The sequence below is a fragment of the Penicillium rubens genome, assembly GCF_028828025.1.
Source record: "Penicillium rubens strain IBT 27055 chromosome Unknown utg000004l_segment0_segment0, whole genome shotgun sequence".
Taxonomy (NCBI): domain Eukaryota; kingdom Fungi; phylum Ascomycota; class Eurotiomycetes; order Eurotiales; family Aspergillaceae; genus Penicillium; species Penicillium rubens.
This window is the reverse complement of record NW_026890602.1, coordinates 1857629-1874609: the sequence shown is the minus strand read 5'-3', so window position 1 is coordinate 1874609 and position 16981 is coordinate 1857629. Positions and strand designations below refer to the sequence as shown.

Genomic DNA, 16981 nt, shown 5'->3' with positions numbered 1-16981 from the left:
GGTCGATAATATCCTGGGAGAGGCTTCTTTTTTGGAAAATTCATATCGTATGTGAGCTCGGGAATGTTGAGGTGGATCATAGTCCTAGACCGTGATGGACTTACTCCTGGCTGTGGCGCAGGTGTTTAATAAAAGCTACTGCCTACGTACATCTGTAAGGATATAAACGTGCATAATTGATGCCTAAGTATCTTCCGTATTGACAAGCCACACAAAATACCTAATTTTTAGGTCTAGTGCTTGGTGAACATCTAGTGGTCGCTGGGTCGCACCGACACCTGGTGCGTCGGGCGCTTGGCACGGTTGCCTATAGATATCATTAATCAATCGTGTTTCTAGAATTTACCCGAAATAACAGGGGTTCGGGTTCCTATTGTGATATAATAAGTTGTGTGAGTAATTAGAATTATAAAATGGCTATAATAATGCGTTGTAACAAGCATATGGAGACATAAACAAGTCAAGAAGAAGGCACAACAATATATGAAGCCCCCACGGAATTTCCTACCTCGGTCAGAACTAACTCCGTTGGGTTTATCTTGATCGGAAGGCCCAGGAGATGTAATAGGAGTAAAAAGAGGATAGTGAAGGATAGATTCATGGCCCTTTCGACTGGACACCAGATGAAGAGCGGACGCGGACCACACTACAGGGTTGGAGGGTTGGATGGCAGTGCGGCTTCCGGGCGACGAGAAGATAGCAGAAGCGCTGGGTGTGGAGAATGACCAAGTTTTTGGACACTATAAGCGGATCCCCTTTATTCGACAAAGTAGCAATCTTCGCCACTAAGAAAGAGAAGACAATATAAGGTGAAGGGAAAGCTCCTGGTTGGCTCGCAATAAGGGGAGCATGCCGTCAGCTGGGCTATCCATCTCTACGGTTACATACGTTCTGTTCCATATACGGAGTACTGGAAAAGTCTTTGCTTTTTGGCCTAATTACTCGAATAGACCTAGCTACGAAGCGGCATAGTCATCAGGGTCTAAAACTAATATTTGGAGGGGTTCATGCCTTAAAGATACATAAAATGAAGTGTTTTACACCACCCTAAAATTAAGAATATGAGGATCTGTGTGTAGAAACTTTGGGGATAGTAACTACCTAAGTTCGTAAAACTATCCGAACTAAGACTAATTATAGATCAAATTCCTACAACTTACGATTAGCCTCATCACATAGGCTATACCATCCATGGCGCGTTAACTGCAGCAACCTGTATGAAGTGGCATGGTGTGTATAGGTGGGTACCAATCTATTTCGGGCCGGGACAATTCCAGTGTTAGCGTCATCAAAAGGCCCGGACCCCGAAGTTAGGGCCGCTCGGAATAGATGAATCGCGTGGGTTCTTTTTACCATACCGCAATTGTCCAAGAATACCCGACCTATTCCCGTGCGGTCATATGATCGTAGACGCACTGGATCGGAGATTCTTATACTATTTAGGCTTGCATTCGCTGGCGGAACGGTGAAAAATGAAAATAAAAGAAGAACACTGTAAATATGTCCCCTCCCAACATTGGGGCCAAGGCCACAGCCGTGGTGGCAGGCTCATTTCTCACAGGTAAGCATTACAGGACCCTAAGAAAGATTGACTCTAACAGCATAAGGTGCCATGGTCTGTCTCTCGGGGGTTGTCATCCCTGTCTTCCTCGACACTGATACCGATGCCAAGCATCTGCTGCGACAATGGGTACGTGTGTATCACTACGGCCACATTTATATGCCGGCAATGTGCATCGCAACTTGTGGCCTGTACGGATACATAGCCCTTAATTGCGTGCAAAGGCGGACCTACATGCTGGCCGGTCTATGCACGTTCGCCATGGTTCCATTTACATGGATCTTTATGGCCGCAACCAACAACGATCTATTTCATTTAGATGGACTGAGCACCCTGTCTCCTATGGAACTCGAATCCGTGAACGAGATCGTGATAAGATGGTCTTGGTTACATTTATTTCGGTGTCTGTTTCCTATGGCTGGTGCTCTACTGGGCTTCTCGAGGTTGCTGCAGGACCTTGGGGTATAAATTCGAGACTGAGATGACCTTAAAGTGGTTTGATTCGTCATACACAGCTTCGTGAAAAATGCGATAGGTTCTGAAGGTTGGAAATTCCCCCATTGTCCGATATGCCTCGTCGGCGGGGTTTAGAGGCTCACCGAATCCGAAGAGCTTCGTTTTGAATATTTCAGTATCTCTTCCCAAGGTCGTACGTAATATCGTAGACCGCATCGCGGATAGCAGGAGGTTCACTGCCACTGTCTGATGACTGATGCTTGTAGACTATTTGTATGTTTCTTGGAATTAGCTTCAGGCCAACTACTGCACTAGAGGATACTGGGTTGTGCGTCAGGAGGAATTCTTCCACTGAATAGTAGCAGGCAAACCTGGCACCTATAGAATGTCGTACTAAGAGACCCTAGTTATTTCCAGGGAATTTAGATGATACATTTCATACACTTCTTCGCCCAAAATTCATGTTCTATCCCACGAACGCATGAGGCTGATACTTGACCTCCAATGCAATGACCCCATACTTCCCAACCGATCTCACCTGATTAACCAAAGCTAGCCTTCCCTCCCCGTCATCAACTCCACTGAGCAAATCGAGTACCTCTGATTTCCCTAGCTGGGGTTGCATCGCCAATTGCTGGAGTGACAAATTGTGGATCCGTGTTAACGTAGCTCCCTCTGCAGAATCCGACAATGACGGCGCGGTAAGGACCAGTGTAGCGGAACGGTTAAGCTTGAGGGCGGGTAGATGTGCGCGCAGCTCAGCAGTGACTTGCGTCGCGAATGAGGTACAAGGTGAGCCTGGGGCGGGGAACGGAAAATTGAGTATGTAGACCGCAGCATTCAGTATTGGTTGCGGCGATCCTGGCTGCCGATGCGAGATAGTTATGCGGGGATTTGGAGTGCGACATTTGTCGTATTTGTCGGACTGGAGTTGTACTGTGAAGTGTAGTGATGGATATTGGTTTGCGAGGGTGATTACTCGCTCCGTGGATTGTGCGCCGACCTTCATTAAGTTCCTGATAAGTAAAATATAGATACTTAGGATAACGGGAGGAATACCTCTACTACAGCAGATGCGTTGGTTAAACTGATCCCGTCCAGGCAGGTTAAAACATCCGTAGCTGTATCACACACATGCCCCGTTCCATATCTGAGATAGGCCTGTCTCTGCCGGTGCAGGCGGGGTAATTGAGCTTCACTAGTGGTGGCGAACAAGGAGGAACTAGGGACCCCATCGTTCCGCTCAGCAGAGTCAGAATATTGCTTTGTGGCCGTCGCCATGTGCAAGGCAGCAGGAACACCCGTTTCAGCTAAGAACATGGCTGCGTCTAGATAAGATGGCTTTGCCACAAACGCCGCTGAGAGCTCGCTGTGGGATACATACCCCGGTTGAGGTTCTTGCATAAAACCTCCTGTCGCGGCCATTCTGATAACGCGACAGAGCTGACTTTCCGGGACTCCAATAAGATTTGATACATCCTTTATCATTGCTCTCCCTTCCAACGGAATGCAAGCTGGTACTTGGAAGTCACCAAGCCATTGTATGCATGCAAGCAATTGGGTCTATTTGTGAGTTAGGTATCATCAGGAAGGGAGAAGAAATGTACTATACCTGCCACGCCAAATTCTGGAGTAGATCCGTCGGGCCAGCAAGCATGACTTGCAATCTAGTCAGGCTCGCCAACGCTGATTCTCTTGCACGGTGGGCCTCTGATACTGCTCCTGTCGGTATCAGCTGCGGTAACCGAGCACCTGGAGCACTTGGGCTATCTATCCTTTCATTCCTGTACAATGCAGTAAGGCTCTCAATTGAAGCAGAAAAATCCCTTGAGACTGCCTCTAACTGAGCTAGATTTGCCATGGCGTGAGGAGGTGGTAAGAATGACGTGAAGACATATTGTCGAATTCAGGCCCCCTAGCTTTATGGTGGAGGCGACCACAATTCCCCGCTCTTAACAGCATGGGCTGTCTTTGACTCATGTAAAATTATGGAGACCTCGTTTACCAAGGTAATCGTGGCATGGACACCCACAACCTAGCAGGATCCATATTCAACGCCTTAATTTCCAAGGTTCGGGGGTTAGAATCCCCGGGATTCACTTCATCGTCACTTTGTTCGGATATTCTATCTCCAGCCCGAGGAGAACAGTCAAACCTGTAACATGCACTGTTACATTATGCAGAACACGCAGTGATGCGCGTCAGCCATAGCTCTCTGTACATACCTTTTGGGGGCCAGCCATTTGTTGCATCGACTGCGGTAGAGCTGTTTGAGCAGGTGATCTTCGAAATCCTGACCAAGCAAATCATATGGGACAATGTCACTCTGGGTGTTGCGGAGAGGATGGTTAAGAGTGATGTGCGCGGTGTGAACATCAAGGTGTTTCGTCATTCACTCGCTGCTCAACTGCTCTCGAGTGCGTTGACTTCCAGTGTCACTGATTTCCCTGTCGAAACAGATGATCTTTTGGCATGGGTTACTACTGATGTCAACCGCGAGGAGTACGCACCCGGAAGCTCTATGCAGTCGAAGATCGCCATCGTCGGAATGTCGTGTCGTATGCCAGGCGGTGCAACCGATACAGAGAAGTTTTGGGATCTTCTGGAGGCTGGGCTAGATGTTCATCGGAAGATCCCCGCTGATCGGTTTGATGTTGACTCGCATCATGATCCTACGGGGAAAAGATTGAACACTAGCCACACGGCGTATGGATGTTTCATCGATGAACCGGGCCTGTTTGATGCGCCATTCTTTAACATGTCGCCCCGTGAGGCTGAACAGACGGATCCTATGCAGCGGTTAGCTATTGTCACAGCATACGAAGCCTTGGAGCGAGCAGGGTACGTAGCGAACCGCACGCCTGCTACCGACCAGAACCGTATCGGCACCTGGTACGGCCAGGCCAGTGACGACTATCGTGAGGTCAACACTGGCCAAGAGATCAGTACCTATTTTATCCCCGGTGGATGTCGTGCTTTTGGTCCCGGGCGGATCAACTACTTTTTCAAATTTGCTGGCCCCAGTTTCAACTGCGATACAGCCTGCTCATCCAGTTTGGCTGCTATTCAGGCTGCTTGTACAGCACTTTGGGCCGGTGACGTCGACACGGTTGTAGCAGGAGGCCTCAATGTGCTGACCAACTCTGACGCCTTCGCTGGTCTTTGTAATGGCCATTTCCTCACCAAGACGCCTAACGCCTGTAAGACCTGGGACTGCACGGCGGATGGGTACTGCCGTGCGGATGGCGTCGGGTCGATAGTGATGAAGCGTCTGGACGATGCATTGGCAGATAATGATAATATTTTGGGTGTAATCCCAGCGGCAGCTACCAACCACTCTGCTAATGCTGTTTCTATCACGCACCCACACGCTGGCCACCAATCGGACCTGTACAGGCAGGTAATGGCGCGTGCAGGCATCGATCCTCTTGATGTCAGCTACGTTGAATTTCACGGTACCGGCACTCAAGCTGGCGATGCCGAAGAAATGGAGTCTATCACAAATGTATTTGCCCCTGTCAAGGGAAAGAGACGGACCTCCAAGCAACCGCTCCACATCGGTGCCGTCAAGGCAAATGTCGGCCATGGAGAGGCTGCTGCCGGTGTGACCGCAATGATCAAGGTGCTACTTATGCTGCAAAAGGGTGCGATTCCCCCCCCATGTCGGAATCAAAACAAACATCAACCCTGGCTTCCCTAAAGATATGGATAAGCGCAACCTGCAGATCCCTTACAAAACGACGGAGTGGTGCCGCGCACCTGGCGAGAAGCGCATTGCTGTGGTAAACAACTTCAGCGCCGCTGGTGGCAACACTACGCTCGTACTAGAAGAAGGACCCGTGCGAGAGAGGGTTGGGTCGGATCCTCGCCCTAGTCATGTTTTTACCATTTCTGCGAAGAGTAAAATTTCACTGAACGGAAATATTCGAGGGTTAATCGGCTACTTGGAGAAGAACGGCGAAGTCTCCATGGCTGACCTAGCGTACTCGCTTACAGCAAGACGTTACCACCACAATCACCGTGTGGCAATTAATGCTGCGGATGTGGGCAGCCTCAAGCAGCAGCTTGCCTCCAAACTTGATGGTATCGATTCTATGAAACCCATTCCCCCCACCGGACCACCCCCAGTTGCCTTCGTTTTCACTGGTCAAGGAGCCGCCGACAAGTCCATGAACCTGCAGCTGTACCACCACTCGCCATTCTTTCGGTCCCAGATTGAGACCCTTGACCGCCTGGGTCAACAACACGGTTTCCCATCGTTCATTCCCGCTATTGACGGGAGCTTCCCGAAAGACCATACCTGGTCACCAGTCATTACGCAAGTTGCTCATACCAGTGTCGAAATCGCGTTGGCCAAATACTTCGAAACCCTGGGTCTCAAGCCGGATGTCGTCGCAGGCCATAGTCTAGGAGAGTATGCGGCGTTGGTCATTGCTGGTGTCCTATCAGCTAGTGATGCGATTTTCCTGGTTGGTTCACGTGCCCAGATGCTCCAGTCGCTGTGTACCGCTGGAACACACAAGATGATGGCTGTGAAGGCCTCGAAGTCAGAAATTGAAGATACTGTGAAGGAACTCCCATACGACCTTGCCTGTGTGAATGGGCCTAGAGAGACTGTTCTCTCTGGTACGAAAGAGCAGATGGAAGCTGTGTCCATTCCTCTCAAGGAGAAAGGGTATCGAGTTATATTCCTCGACGTTCCATTTGCCTTCCACTCGGCCCAGACAGATCCCATCCTAGACCTCTTTGAGGAGACGGCTAGAAAGAGCGTTGTCTTCCATCCGCCAACGCTACCTATTGTATCGCCCCTATTAGGGAAGGTTGTTTTCGACGAAAGATCGTTGAATGCCGAGTATCTACGCCGGGCGACGCGTGGAACAGTTGACTTCCTCTCTGCAGTGCAGAACGCGCAGGAGACATCAATCGTGGACAAGGGTACAGTTTGGGTTGAGGTCGGTCCTCACCCGGTCTGTGTTGCATTTGTCAAAGCCAGCTTCAATCCTGCTCCTCTGACGGTGGGCTCTTTCCGTCGGGGTGAAGACAACTGGACGACTCTTGCGCAGAGCCTAGGACAGCTTCACACTGCTGGACTGCCGGTGCGATGGAACGAGTTCCACAGACCTTTCGAGGCTTCCCTCCGGCTCTTGGATCTACCCACCTACAGCTGGAACGAGAAAAAACACTGGATTCAGTACAGCGGCGATTGGGCGTTGACTAAGGGAAATACTTTCTACGATGCGGAGATGGCGATCAATCGACAAACTACTACCGTCCCAGTGTCCACCCTCAAGACTACGACTGTTCATCAAATTATCGAGGAGAAATTCGACGGGTCGACCGGAAAGGTTGTAATGCAGTCTGACCTCATGCAGCCCGATCTCCTGGCTGCTGCCCACGGACATAAAATGAACAACTGCGGTGTCATCACATCAGTGAGTGTCTATTTATTATTCTGTTTGGGTGTTGTACTAATTTGATAGTCCATCCATGGTGATATCGTCTACACATTGGGTAGATACCTGTACAACAATCTCATTCCCAATGCCAAAACTGTGGATATAGATATTACCAACTTGATAGTCACCAAGGGGCTTGTAGCTCAAAGCAACACTAAGGTGCCGCAGTACTTCCGCGTGACGGCTACAACATCCGATATAAATGCCGCTGTTGCCGACCTCGTCTGGCAGAATGTTGCCAACGACGGCACGGTCTCCGAGCCATTCGCCACCTGTCGTGTCATTTACGGGTATGCCGACAGATGGCTCTCATCTTGGAGTCCACTGGCCCACCTCGTGCAGGGTCGGATTGAAACTCTGGAGCGTCTCGCAGCTGAAGGAATTGCCAACCGCTTCTCGCACAGGATGGCGTATACTCTCTTCGGTAACAACCTCGTCGAGTATGCCGAAAAATACCGTGGCATGCAGGCCGTCGTGATGAACGAGTTCGAAGCCTTCGCCGACATCACCCTCCAAAATGTCCAGGGTGGAGGTGATTATACTGTTCCCCCCTATTTCATCGACAGCGTCGCCCATCTGGCTGGTTTTATTATGAATGTTTCCGATGCCAGCGACACTGCGAACACATTCTGCGTGACCCCTGGATGGGATAGCATGCGCTTCGCTCGGCCTCTAGTCGCGGGGCAAAAATACAGGTCATATGTCAAGATGATCCCGACAGACGCCGACTCGTCTGTGTATCTTGGGGACGTCTATGTCTTCCAGGATGACGTGATTATAGGAATGGTTGGAGGCATACAGTTCCGCCGCTACCCGCGCATTTTGATGAACCGTTTCTTTGCTGCCCCAGACTCTTCCAAGTCTTATGCTGCCGCTGGTTCTCCCAGTCATGCTGTCCCGGCGCCCGTCCCTACTCTAGCTATATCTCAGCCTACACCTGCAGTGCCCGAGATCGCTCCTCAACTTTCCGCACCAGCATCAGCCCCTGCTCCCGCACCAACCCCTGCACCTATGCCAGCTGCCCCCGCGGGGTTTAATTCGGACAGCACATCAGGTAAAGCCTTGGTACTCATTGCTAACGAGGCCGGCCTTGAGCTGTGTGATCTCACTGATGACGCTGCATTTGCCACTCTTGGCGTAGACAGTTTGATGAGTCTGGTGATTGCGGAGAAGTTCCGCGAGGAACTAGGTATTGTTGTTGCAGGAAGTTTGTTCTTAGAGTATCCCACAATCGGCTCTTTGAGGTCATGGTTGGAGGAGTATTATAGTTAGATTGTGGTTTTCCCTCTATTTCTGTGCCCGGCGTTGACTGCGAGCGAGGTGACTATTTCATAATATCAATTTGTCAATAACTTCAAATGCATATATTCAATTAAACAGCATCATGCTGATATATGCATGCTGCTTTCGGGACTCATCTTTGCCACTCCATTTACTATACAATATATGTCTACTAGCCTCTCTTGGATGTTCACATCAATCCCAAGTATACACAGGCACCCCGGCCAGCATATTTGCTTCGACTTCTTACATGCATGAAGTCGCCTCGACATGGCTATATATTTACCCGGTTGAAAAGATGTCGCCTCAAATAGCTATTCTATCCCTTTTAGCTCACGTCGACTTAGATAGTTGTAAAGTTCATATCCAACATCATATTATGTCGATTTATAAAACCACGACACCACCATATATTAATGCACATTCTCGCCATTCTCACCGTTCTCACCATTCTCCCCAAAATGCTCCTTCCCATCCGCGAATACCTTATCATAATCGTACTCGGTCCAATTGACTTTCGGGCCAACACCCGCAAACTTCCACTCCCCCTCGGCCTTCGCATACCACATTGTGGCCGTGCCATGTGCATGGCCCTTGACCGCCACCTCCTTAAACCCATCATCGGTATACCGCTGATGTGCCACTCGGAGTTGGTGATGACCAACAATCTGGTCCTCGCTCACCTTCTCCCACGTGCTCAGCCCGACAAAATGCTGCGTTTTGAGAAGCGGATTGCCCAGGAAGTGCGGGTTCGAGGCCATCAGGATAAACTCGTCGCGCGGCATGGCTTCCCAGATCTTATTGAGAAAGGAGCTGTAGTCAATCTATCTTGGGGTTAAAATCAAGCCCCTTAGATTGGTGAGGTGGGCATTACCCTGAGCGTTGGGGCGACGGCTTCCCTCAGTCGCTCCCAGTCTTTGGTGTCATAGCTGTCGGCCCATTCAAATAGGGCTTTCTGGCAGCCGGCGGTCTCTGTAAATTGCTCAGCATCCTACAGCATCCTACAGCATCATTTGAACAGGCTGGATGTACCTTCGAACGTCGGGGTCTTCGACATTGTGACGAAAATGATACTGGACAATGGGTGGCCAGATTTCTACTTCCAGAATGGTACAAATTACTAGTATGGTAACTTATTGACTACCTATGTACGCATACTACCTATGTACGCATACTGAGCTCGGGACGTGAGGTCGGGACATTCGGGTTTCGGGGCATTGGCGGATTGATAATTCCCCGAGGTTACAATGTTCCGACTTCATATTTTTTTCACATTATCTCCCTCATGACTATGGGCATTTGACTTTTCCGAAGTGCTCGAACTCCAGGGCTCGTACACCAAATGATAAAAATGTCCACATGGTAAAAGTCTCAACGTTTACTCCGTGTACTCCGTACCTAGGTAGATGTACAGTCATTATGTAATACGTACGTTCATTGGCCAGATCGGCAAGGTTTCGGTTGAGCCTTGCGGAAGCCTTCCCCATTAGGCTTAGTGTCTGACAGTTGCGGTTCCCTCCCACTGTCCAGGAAGTCTACAAGTAATAAACAGAACACAATTCAGGCATGATATTACGTGTATGACCTATGGAGTAACCTTAGTTATATTCAAGTCCCTTAATCTACATATGTACTGACCCATGCACAACATTTCTGTAACCAAAATCAGCAGTGCCTACGAGATATATATCATATAGCGGGTGAGTTACAACAGCTGGGTTACGTTAGGTACAGAAGCCCTAAGATATTTGATACCTTATGCTTCAAATGGTTGCACAAGGTAAGTAGACGCAAAAATACTGAAAATACTGTACAATTACTGTCCTATCTACCTGAAAGCCCGATGCGATCTCCAACCAGCAATCACTCAACTTCAACCTTCTTAACCTCAACATCATCTGGCTCCGTCTTCGGTACCTCAACAACAAGAACTCCATCCTCCAACTTGGCCGAAATAGCATCCCCATCTACCTTGGGCGGATTGGCTGGGTTCCCCAATCGCACCTTGCGCTCAAATGCCCCAACCTTCCGCTCATCCAGCGCAATCGTTTTGACCAGGTCCTCAGAGCCAGGTCGGCTGATCACTCCAGTGATGCTGAGTTCCACCGCCTTCGGGTCCCAGTTTACTTCGATATCTTCCTTCTTGGCGCCAGGAAGGGGCACGTGAATCAGAAATGTCTCAGGGGTGTCGAATACATCAACTTCGGGCTTGTATTTGTCGGATCCAGTGGACGGAAATGTGAAGGGGGCTTGTTGGATGAATGCCCAGGGGCCGTGGGACATGTGGGGAGCTTCGAAGCCCCCTCGCCCGAGCCTGGCAGATGAAGGGCCACCGAAATGTGGCTGGCCGAAGGAGGCGTGTCCGCCCCATCCTCCTTCACCGTGTCGTCCGTGTTGGCCGCCATGGAATGGGTATGGCTGAGGGAAATTAGTCGCACTGTGAGGGTTGCCTGGGTATTTGTACGGTTGTTGGGGGAATGGAGCCGCGCTATGCGACCCACCAGGAAACTGATACGGTTGAGGAGGAGCGGACGGCTTGTGCTTGTCATCCTCTTCCCATGGGGAGGGGTAGGGCTGTCTCCATGGGACCGTACCGGGATAGGAATGTGGGTTGTGGCCACCGGCTGGTCCAGGGTAGGGGTAGGGCTTGCGAGGAGAGGGCTTGGCCTTGTCGTCATCCCAGGGGGAAGGGTATGGCTTTCTACCCTCCCCAGGCCCTGGATAGGCGTGTGGCTGGTGCCATGGAAGAGGGCCAGGGTAGGTGTGCGGCTGCTGAGCGTAGCCCGGGAAAATGTATGGCTTGCGGCCGTCAGAGGGACCAGGAAAGGTGTATGGTGGGTGACCTTCTGCGGGACCCGGGTACGGATACGGGCTGCGAGAGGTAGTGAGGTCACCGGTTTCGTCGTTGGCTTCGTTACCTTGGACTTCGTCGTCGGCTTGCGCCCACGGAGATGGGTAGGGATGGCCTGGACGGCCGACATCACCGTTGCCAGCCTTTACAGACCAGGTAGGGTTGGGATAAGGATGGTCCCCTGCGCCATAGACAGGAAAGAAAGGGTGAGAGGGGCCCTGACTTTTTGCGTTTGCGGAAGAGTCCAAGGAGGGCAAGTTCTGGTTGAGAGCTCGGATGGACATGGTTGAAGTTGAGACAAACGTTTGATCGGGGCGGGTTAATAGTATTGTAGTGAGAAAGACTGTAGGATTGGTAATTTATGAGGATTTAAAGTCATACTGTTTCTCCTCCTCTTATATAGTGAGTGCTTGCAGGCAGCCAGATTCTAAAATGGACTTCCTAGTCCTCTATGTTGTATATTGGTATACAGAAATTGGCTTTGCCATAATGTGGTACAGGTGGATCTGTGGCGCCGCCAAGTGGGGATCGCGGAAACGTCCAACCAATAACAGTAAGGTGGTTTGCCCCACCGGAAGGCCGCCGGACATGCTCACCCCCGAGCTGTCAATAGCCAGTCTGTTACTGTTGGGTAAATTTGCTCGGACATTGTACTACCCGAGGGGCATTGAACCTGGCCCCTTTTCCTGGATTTTCCCCTGATGGATAATGCGAGTATAAGTATAACAAAGAATCGGACAAGCTACTCCCCGAACTACCCCACGGCGTACTATATCCCGACGATTCTCATACTTGGCATCCATGTCCGAAACCCGAATCGCATAGTCGGGGAAGAAATATGATTGATAAAATTGTGGACCTGTCGAAGGACAGGCAGAAAGAAAACGCGCCGACCAATCTATAGTGCTTCTGTTCATTATGCCCACCTACGCTATCCTCGGCGCCACAGGAAATTGCGGCACTGCTCTCATCGACAACCTCCTGCGAACCGAAGATGCAAAAGTCAATGCCTACTGCCGTAGCACGACCAAATTGATTCAAAAATTCCCCACAATCACCGATAACAAGCGCGTGAATATTTTCGAAGGCAGCATCTACGATATCGATCTTCTGGCCGAATGCATCCGCGACACCCGCGCTATCTTCCACGTGGTAACGACAAACGACAATATCCCTGGCTGCCACGTCGGTCTGGACACAGCGAAGAGCATCATTTCTGCGATTGAGAAACTGAAGGTTCATGGCCAGCTCGGCGCAATCCCCAGGATCCTCCTCCTCTCCTCGGGGACAATCGACGACCATCTGAGCCGGCACATGCCGTGGTGGTTCCGTCCTATCCTCCGCACGGCAGCCTCACATGTCTACGAGGATCTGCGCAGAACGGAGGTCTATCTTCGGCAGCAAGAGGATTTGGTGTCGACGATTTTCATCAAGCCGGGTGGGTTGGCGGTTGACGTGCAACGGGGTCATGAGCTCAACCTTGACCATGATGAATCGTTCATTTCGTATCTGGATTTAGCGGCGGCAATGATCGAAGCGGCCGACGACAAGGAGGGTAAGTATGAGATGAAGAACGTGAGTGTGGTCAACACGAATGGTTCGGCCAAGTTCCCTTCGGGTACGCCCTTGTGTCTTGCGACCGGGCTGGCCAGGCATTTCTTTCCATTTCTACATGCGTATTTGCCTTCTACTGGGCCGAGTTAGCTATGGAATGGTTGTTTTGTATAGCCTTTACTGCTCGAAGCCAATATAATTCAAACGATGAGCGCGAAACCGATCTTCATCCATAAATATGCTTACATATTCAAATAGTACTTGACTAGAAAACGGCTTGATTCAATACACTAAGCAAGATCAGGGCGAAGCTTCCATCCCATATCAAAGCCCGTAAAGTTGACAAACTTTTGATCCGTTTGACAGTCCTTGGTGGTATCCAATGCCATCCGCGCGATCTTCAACCACATGTCACCCTTGACGACAAACACATCGGGATGCTTTTCCTCAAATGGACGGGACGCTTCCTGTCCATTCTTCAACGCGCGGATCATCTTAGCCACATGCCCATCATCGTGCTCTTTATTGACGGCGGCATAGAGTTCCTTCCACCCCATCTCCGCACTGAAATCATTGTGGTACCCCGTCACCGCGTCCTCATACAACTCCGCCGAGCCACTCACAACATACCAGGCCAGATCCAGCCTCCCCTTCCACTCGACCAGCCGGACCCGGTCCTCAATCTTAATCCAATCTTGCTTGATGAGCACACTGAAGAAGATTGAGCTGGTGAGCGTGTGCATGTAGAAGAAGTCGATCTTCCTCTTCCGGGCCGGGCGCTGGCTTGCACCAGCCATATATGCACATACACTAATCATTTCTGCCGTGCGACGCTCCAAGTCCTCGGGTTTGACAATAAACTGAGAGGCAATATATGCCATTTCCAAATTTGCACGGCCGACAACGCCGTCGCGCATCTTGTTCCCGAAGTCCTCCCAGCGCGGAGCGGTGCGGATAGTCTCGTTGGCGCGTGTCTCGTTGAGGAGCTGAATGAGCGACTTAGGGTTTGCGGGTGGGTAGGCAATGCCTGCCTGCGCTTCACATGCTTCGAAAAGTGTGCTGATGTGGCTGTCGTCGTGGGCAGCAGCTTGCGCAAGGGCTTCAGCGATGATGCCGGGTTGCTGGAATTCGATACCTAGGCCAAGGTGGATGATGGGGTGGTAGGCGCCCTCGTAGAGCCTGGCGAGCATCTTCTCGGCTACTTTGCTGCGCGAGAAGACGTACTTGTTTACGGTTTCCTTCCAGCCGTGTTCCTCCATCTGATGCTGGAAGAAGACGAGGAAGGAGGTGTACTGCGTGATCGTTCCCAGTGTTTGATAGAAGAACTCTTCATCGGCAAGTTTATCGACGGTCACCGCGTCGACTTCGGGAATCGGGCGCTGAATGCCCACGCCGTCATCGTAGGCGCGCTGGATGTCTTCGGGCGCGCCACCCAGGGCTAGACAGGTGAGGATGGAGTGTGCGATGTGATTGTGGCCCGCCCGATCGCGGAAGAACATGTGCCATTCTTCGTGGTTCTTTTGGAGCAGACGGTTGGCTTTCTGAATTGAGGCGCTGTCGACGAGCGCATCGCCTAGGATGCCGACGTGCTCATTGGACAAGCCGATCTGTGGGATTGATGTGGCAGTTTGGATGGAGCCCATGTTGTGTTTTCTGTTTCTTGCAGTGGTTAATTTTGCCTTCAATTTTGGTTTGGGATCTATATACTACCGAGAAACTTGACGATATCATCATGCAACCTACATCGGAAATTGAGAACGCGGGCAGTGAGACCCGGAACCCGAACTACGCAAATACACCGATCCATCTATATATTCGGGTTATTTTAAGTACATTATTTACAAAGACCTTGCACGAATCGTACGACCAGAAATATGGCTACAACAATTGGGACAGAATCGGCCGGTCTTCCACCCAGCCGGTATCTTTGTCTGACCATCCTGGGCTATCGAAAGCCCGGGATGACCGAAGAAGCATATCGTCGGCATATGGTCCAAGTCTCGGCACCCCTGACGAAGGATCTTATGGTTAAGTATGGTGTCAAACGATGGACAGTGGTATGTAACCAATAACAAACCTTCTTTAGGACTTATTTTCGGATCGGGACTAAAGCCATGTAGATTCACAATCCCACGCAAACTCGTCTGATGATGAACCGGATTTACGATCGCCAAATGTCGAATATTGCCGAGTATGATTGTTTCAGTCAGGTAGTGTTTGAGAGTGTTGAACACTACAGGATGATGAAGGAGGATCCGTATTATAAAGAGCATTTGTTTGGCGACCACGAGAACTTTGCAGATACAACGCGGAGCCAGTATATACAGCAGGTCTACCCGAGAAGAATAATTCGAACTAACAACATCTAGGATGACCGTTGGCTGGATCGAGGAATGGATTAATGATGGAGCTGTGCGTGACGGCTTGGAGTTTCCGAGTGATTCCCAGGGAGTCTCAAGTCTCGTGTCTAAATCTGTTTTAGTCATGACTGTTGTTCTTGGGGCGTATATATTCTTCACAAAATAGGAGTCAATATCCAATGCCCGTGTTCTCGAGCCTGTGGAAAAAGAGTTTAATGTTTATTGGAGTATCAGGAGTAGCGGGTCTCGTTGCTATCGTTGATACCCAGGTGTATCCGAGAGATCTCAGGGTAACGACCAGCTATATCTCTTTTTGCATTGGCCAATCTAAACACCCGAAATCTCAGAAATAAACGGGTGATCAATCGGGACAAAGGCGAATCATTGTTATCAGTGCTCAGACCTTAGCCCGGGTATAGTGAGTCGGAATCCGAAGGCCACAGAGTCCTATACATCCGCTGTCTAGGTCTCCTAGTCAATCTATTATTCCCACCAGGCCACAGAAAAAAAAGATGTCCAAATTGGAGTCTTTTCCTCGTCCAACCGTGACATATCACTCGCAAACCTATGACCGCATCTCCCAACACCATGGCTTCAACGGCGCTGGCAAGACTATCCTCGTCACCGGCGGTTCTTCAGGCGTTGGCTACAGCATCTGCAAAGCATTCGCACAAGCCAACGTCGCGCGCATCGCCATCATATCCCGCTCCCAAGGACCGCAGGCCCAAGCCAAATCAGAACTCGAAGCCGCGTACCCTTCGACAGAAATCCTAATCTACCAAGCTTCCATTACGGATAGCATACGCATGACCAATATCCTACAGGACCTGGGCACGGTCGATGTGCTCGTACTATGTGCGGCTGTCGTGCACCGACAGGTCAAAGCGACTGAGGTCAGCGCTAAGGAAATTCAGGATGCATTCGATGTGAACGTCATCGCACCATTCAATATCACCAAGGCATACCTGGAAACCCCATTACCAGCGGGTGGGACGAAGACGATCATCAATATTACATCCGCGGCGGCGCAGACGAGAAGTCCGTTTCGCGTGGGGTACGGGCCTAGTAAGGCAGCTATTACCCAGGTGATGCAACATTTCGCTTGGGAGAGGGAGAGTGAAGCGGTGCGAGTTTTCTCATTCCACCCTGGCGTGTTTTATACCCCGTCTGTCGCAGAACATTATGCGGAGGATGCGCGGGTGTGGGAGGATATCAACCTCCCTGCGCACTTTGCGGTTTGGTTAGCGGGTCCGGAGAGTGGGTTCTTGAATGGGAGGTATGTGTGGGCAAATTGGGATGTCGATGAGTTGATTATGTTGAAGGACAGGTTGAGTGAGGATAGGAGCTTCTTGACCATTGGTTTGGTGGTATAAGGGGATAGAAAGTATTCTCGGCCTTCCTTAATGTTTGTGCCTTTGCAAGCACATTGTTTAATTTGGGTCATCCATGTACTGTTTATCTT

At 50.4% G+C, this 16981-nt stretch overlaps 9 protein-coding genes across 9 annotated transcripts; 5 read left to right on the top strand and 4 right to left on the bottom strand.

Annotated features, from left to right (window-relative positions):
- Positions 1-1500: 1500 nt before the first annotated feature.
- On the top strand, positions 1501-2029 carry tpcL (anthrone oxygenase tpcL; the record flags this gene model as incomplete). Its single annotated transcript, XM_002561333.2, has 2 exons — positions 1501-1561; positions 1608-2029. 2 exons carry the CDS (start codon positions 1501-1503, stop codon positions 2027-2029), a joined length of 483 nt encoding a protein of 160 aa, XP_002561379.2.
- Positions 2030-2483: 454 nt separating this feature from the next.
- On the bottom strand, positions 2484-3878 carry tpcD (trypacidin cluster transcriptional coactivator tpcD; the record flags this gene model as incomplete). The annotated part of the gene is made up of 3 exons (XM_061215181.1): positions 2484-3020; positions 3152-3580; positions 3630-3878. 3 exons carry the CDS (start codon positions 3876-3878, stop codon positions 2484-2486), a joined length of 1215 nt encoding a protein of 404 aa, XP_061067693.1.
- Positions 3879-4211: 333 nt separating this feature from the next.
- Positions 4212-8745, top strand: tpcC (non-reducing polyketide synthase tpcC; the record flags this gene model as incomplete). Its single annotated transcript, XM_061215180.1, has 3 exons — positions 4212-5661; positions 5720-7449; positions 7498-8745. 3 exons carry the CDS (start codon positions 4212-4214, stop codon positions 8743-8745), a joined length of 4428 nt encoding a protein of 1475 aa, XP_061067692.1.
- A 422-nt stretch (positions 8746-9167) lies between these two features.
- On the bottom strand, positions 9168-9811 carry N7525_010676 (uncharacterized protein; the record flags this gene model as incomplete). Its single annotated transcript, XM_002561336.1, has 3 exons — positions 9168-9578; positions 9629-9726; positions 9787-9811. 3 exons carry the CDS (start codon positions 9809-9811, stop codon positions 9168-9170), a joined length of 534 nt encoding a protein of 177 aa, XP_002561382.1.
- An 806-nt stretch (positions 9812-10617) lies between these two features.
- N7525_010675 (Hsp20/alpha crystallin family protein) lies at positions 10618-11889 on the bottom strand (the record flags this gene model as incomplete). The annotated part of the gene is made up of 1 exon (XM_002561337.1): positions 10618-11889. One exon carries the CDS (start codon positions 11887-11889, stop codon positions 10618-10620), a length of 1272 nt encoding a protein of 423 aa, XP_002561383.1.
- Positions 11890-12523: 634 nt separating this feature from the next.
- On the top strand, positions 12524-13309 carry tpcG (oxidoreductase tpcG; the record flags this gene model as incomplete). Its single annotated transcript, XM_061215179.1, has 1 exon — positions 12524-13309. The coding sequence occupies one exon, from the start codon at positions 12524-12526 to the stop codon at positions 13307-13309; it is 786 nt and encodes a 261-aa protein (XP_061067691.1).
- A 140-nt stretch (positions 13310-13449) lies between these two features.
- On the bottom strand, positions 13450-14802 carry tpcI (questin oxygenase tpcI; the record flags this gene model as incomplete). The annotated part of the gene is made up of 1 exon (XM_002561339.1): positions 13450-14802. The coding sequence occupies one exon, from the start codon at positions 14800-14802 to the stop codon at positions 13450-13452; it is 1353 nt and encodes a 450-aa protein (XP_002561385.1).
- A 231-nt stretch (positions 14803-15033) lies between these two features.
- Positions 15034-15685, top strand: tpcK (decarboxylase tpcK; the record flags this gene model as incomplete). The annotated part of the gene is made up of 3 exons (XM_002561340.2): positions 15034-15216; positions 15280-15476; positions 15529-15685. The coding sequence occupies 3 exons, from the start codon at positions 15034-15036 to the stop codon at positions 15683-15685; spliced, it is 537 nt and encodes a 178-aa protein (XP_002561386.2).
- Positions 15686-16031: 346 nt separating this feature from the next.
- N7525_010671 (SDR family NAD(P)-dependent oxidoreductase) lies at positions 16032-16892 on the top strand (the record flags this gene model as incomplete). Its single annotated transcript, XM_061215178.1, has 1 exon — positions 16032-16892. The coding sequence occupies one exon, from the start codon at positions 16032-16034 to the stop codon at positions 16890-16892; it is 861 nt and encodes a 286-aa protein (XP_061067690.1).
- Positions 16893-16981: the final 89 nt, after the last annotated feature.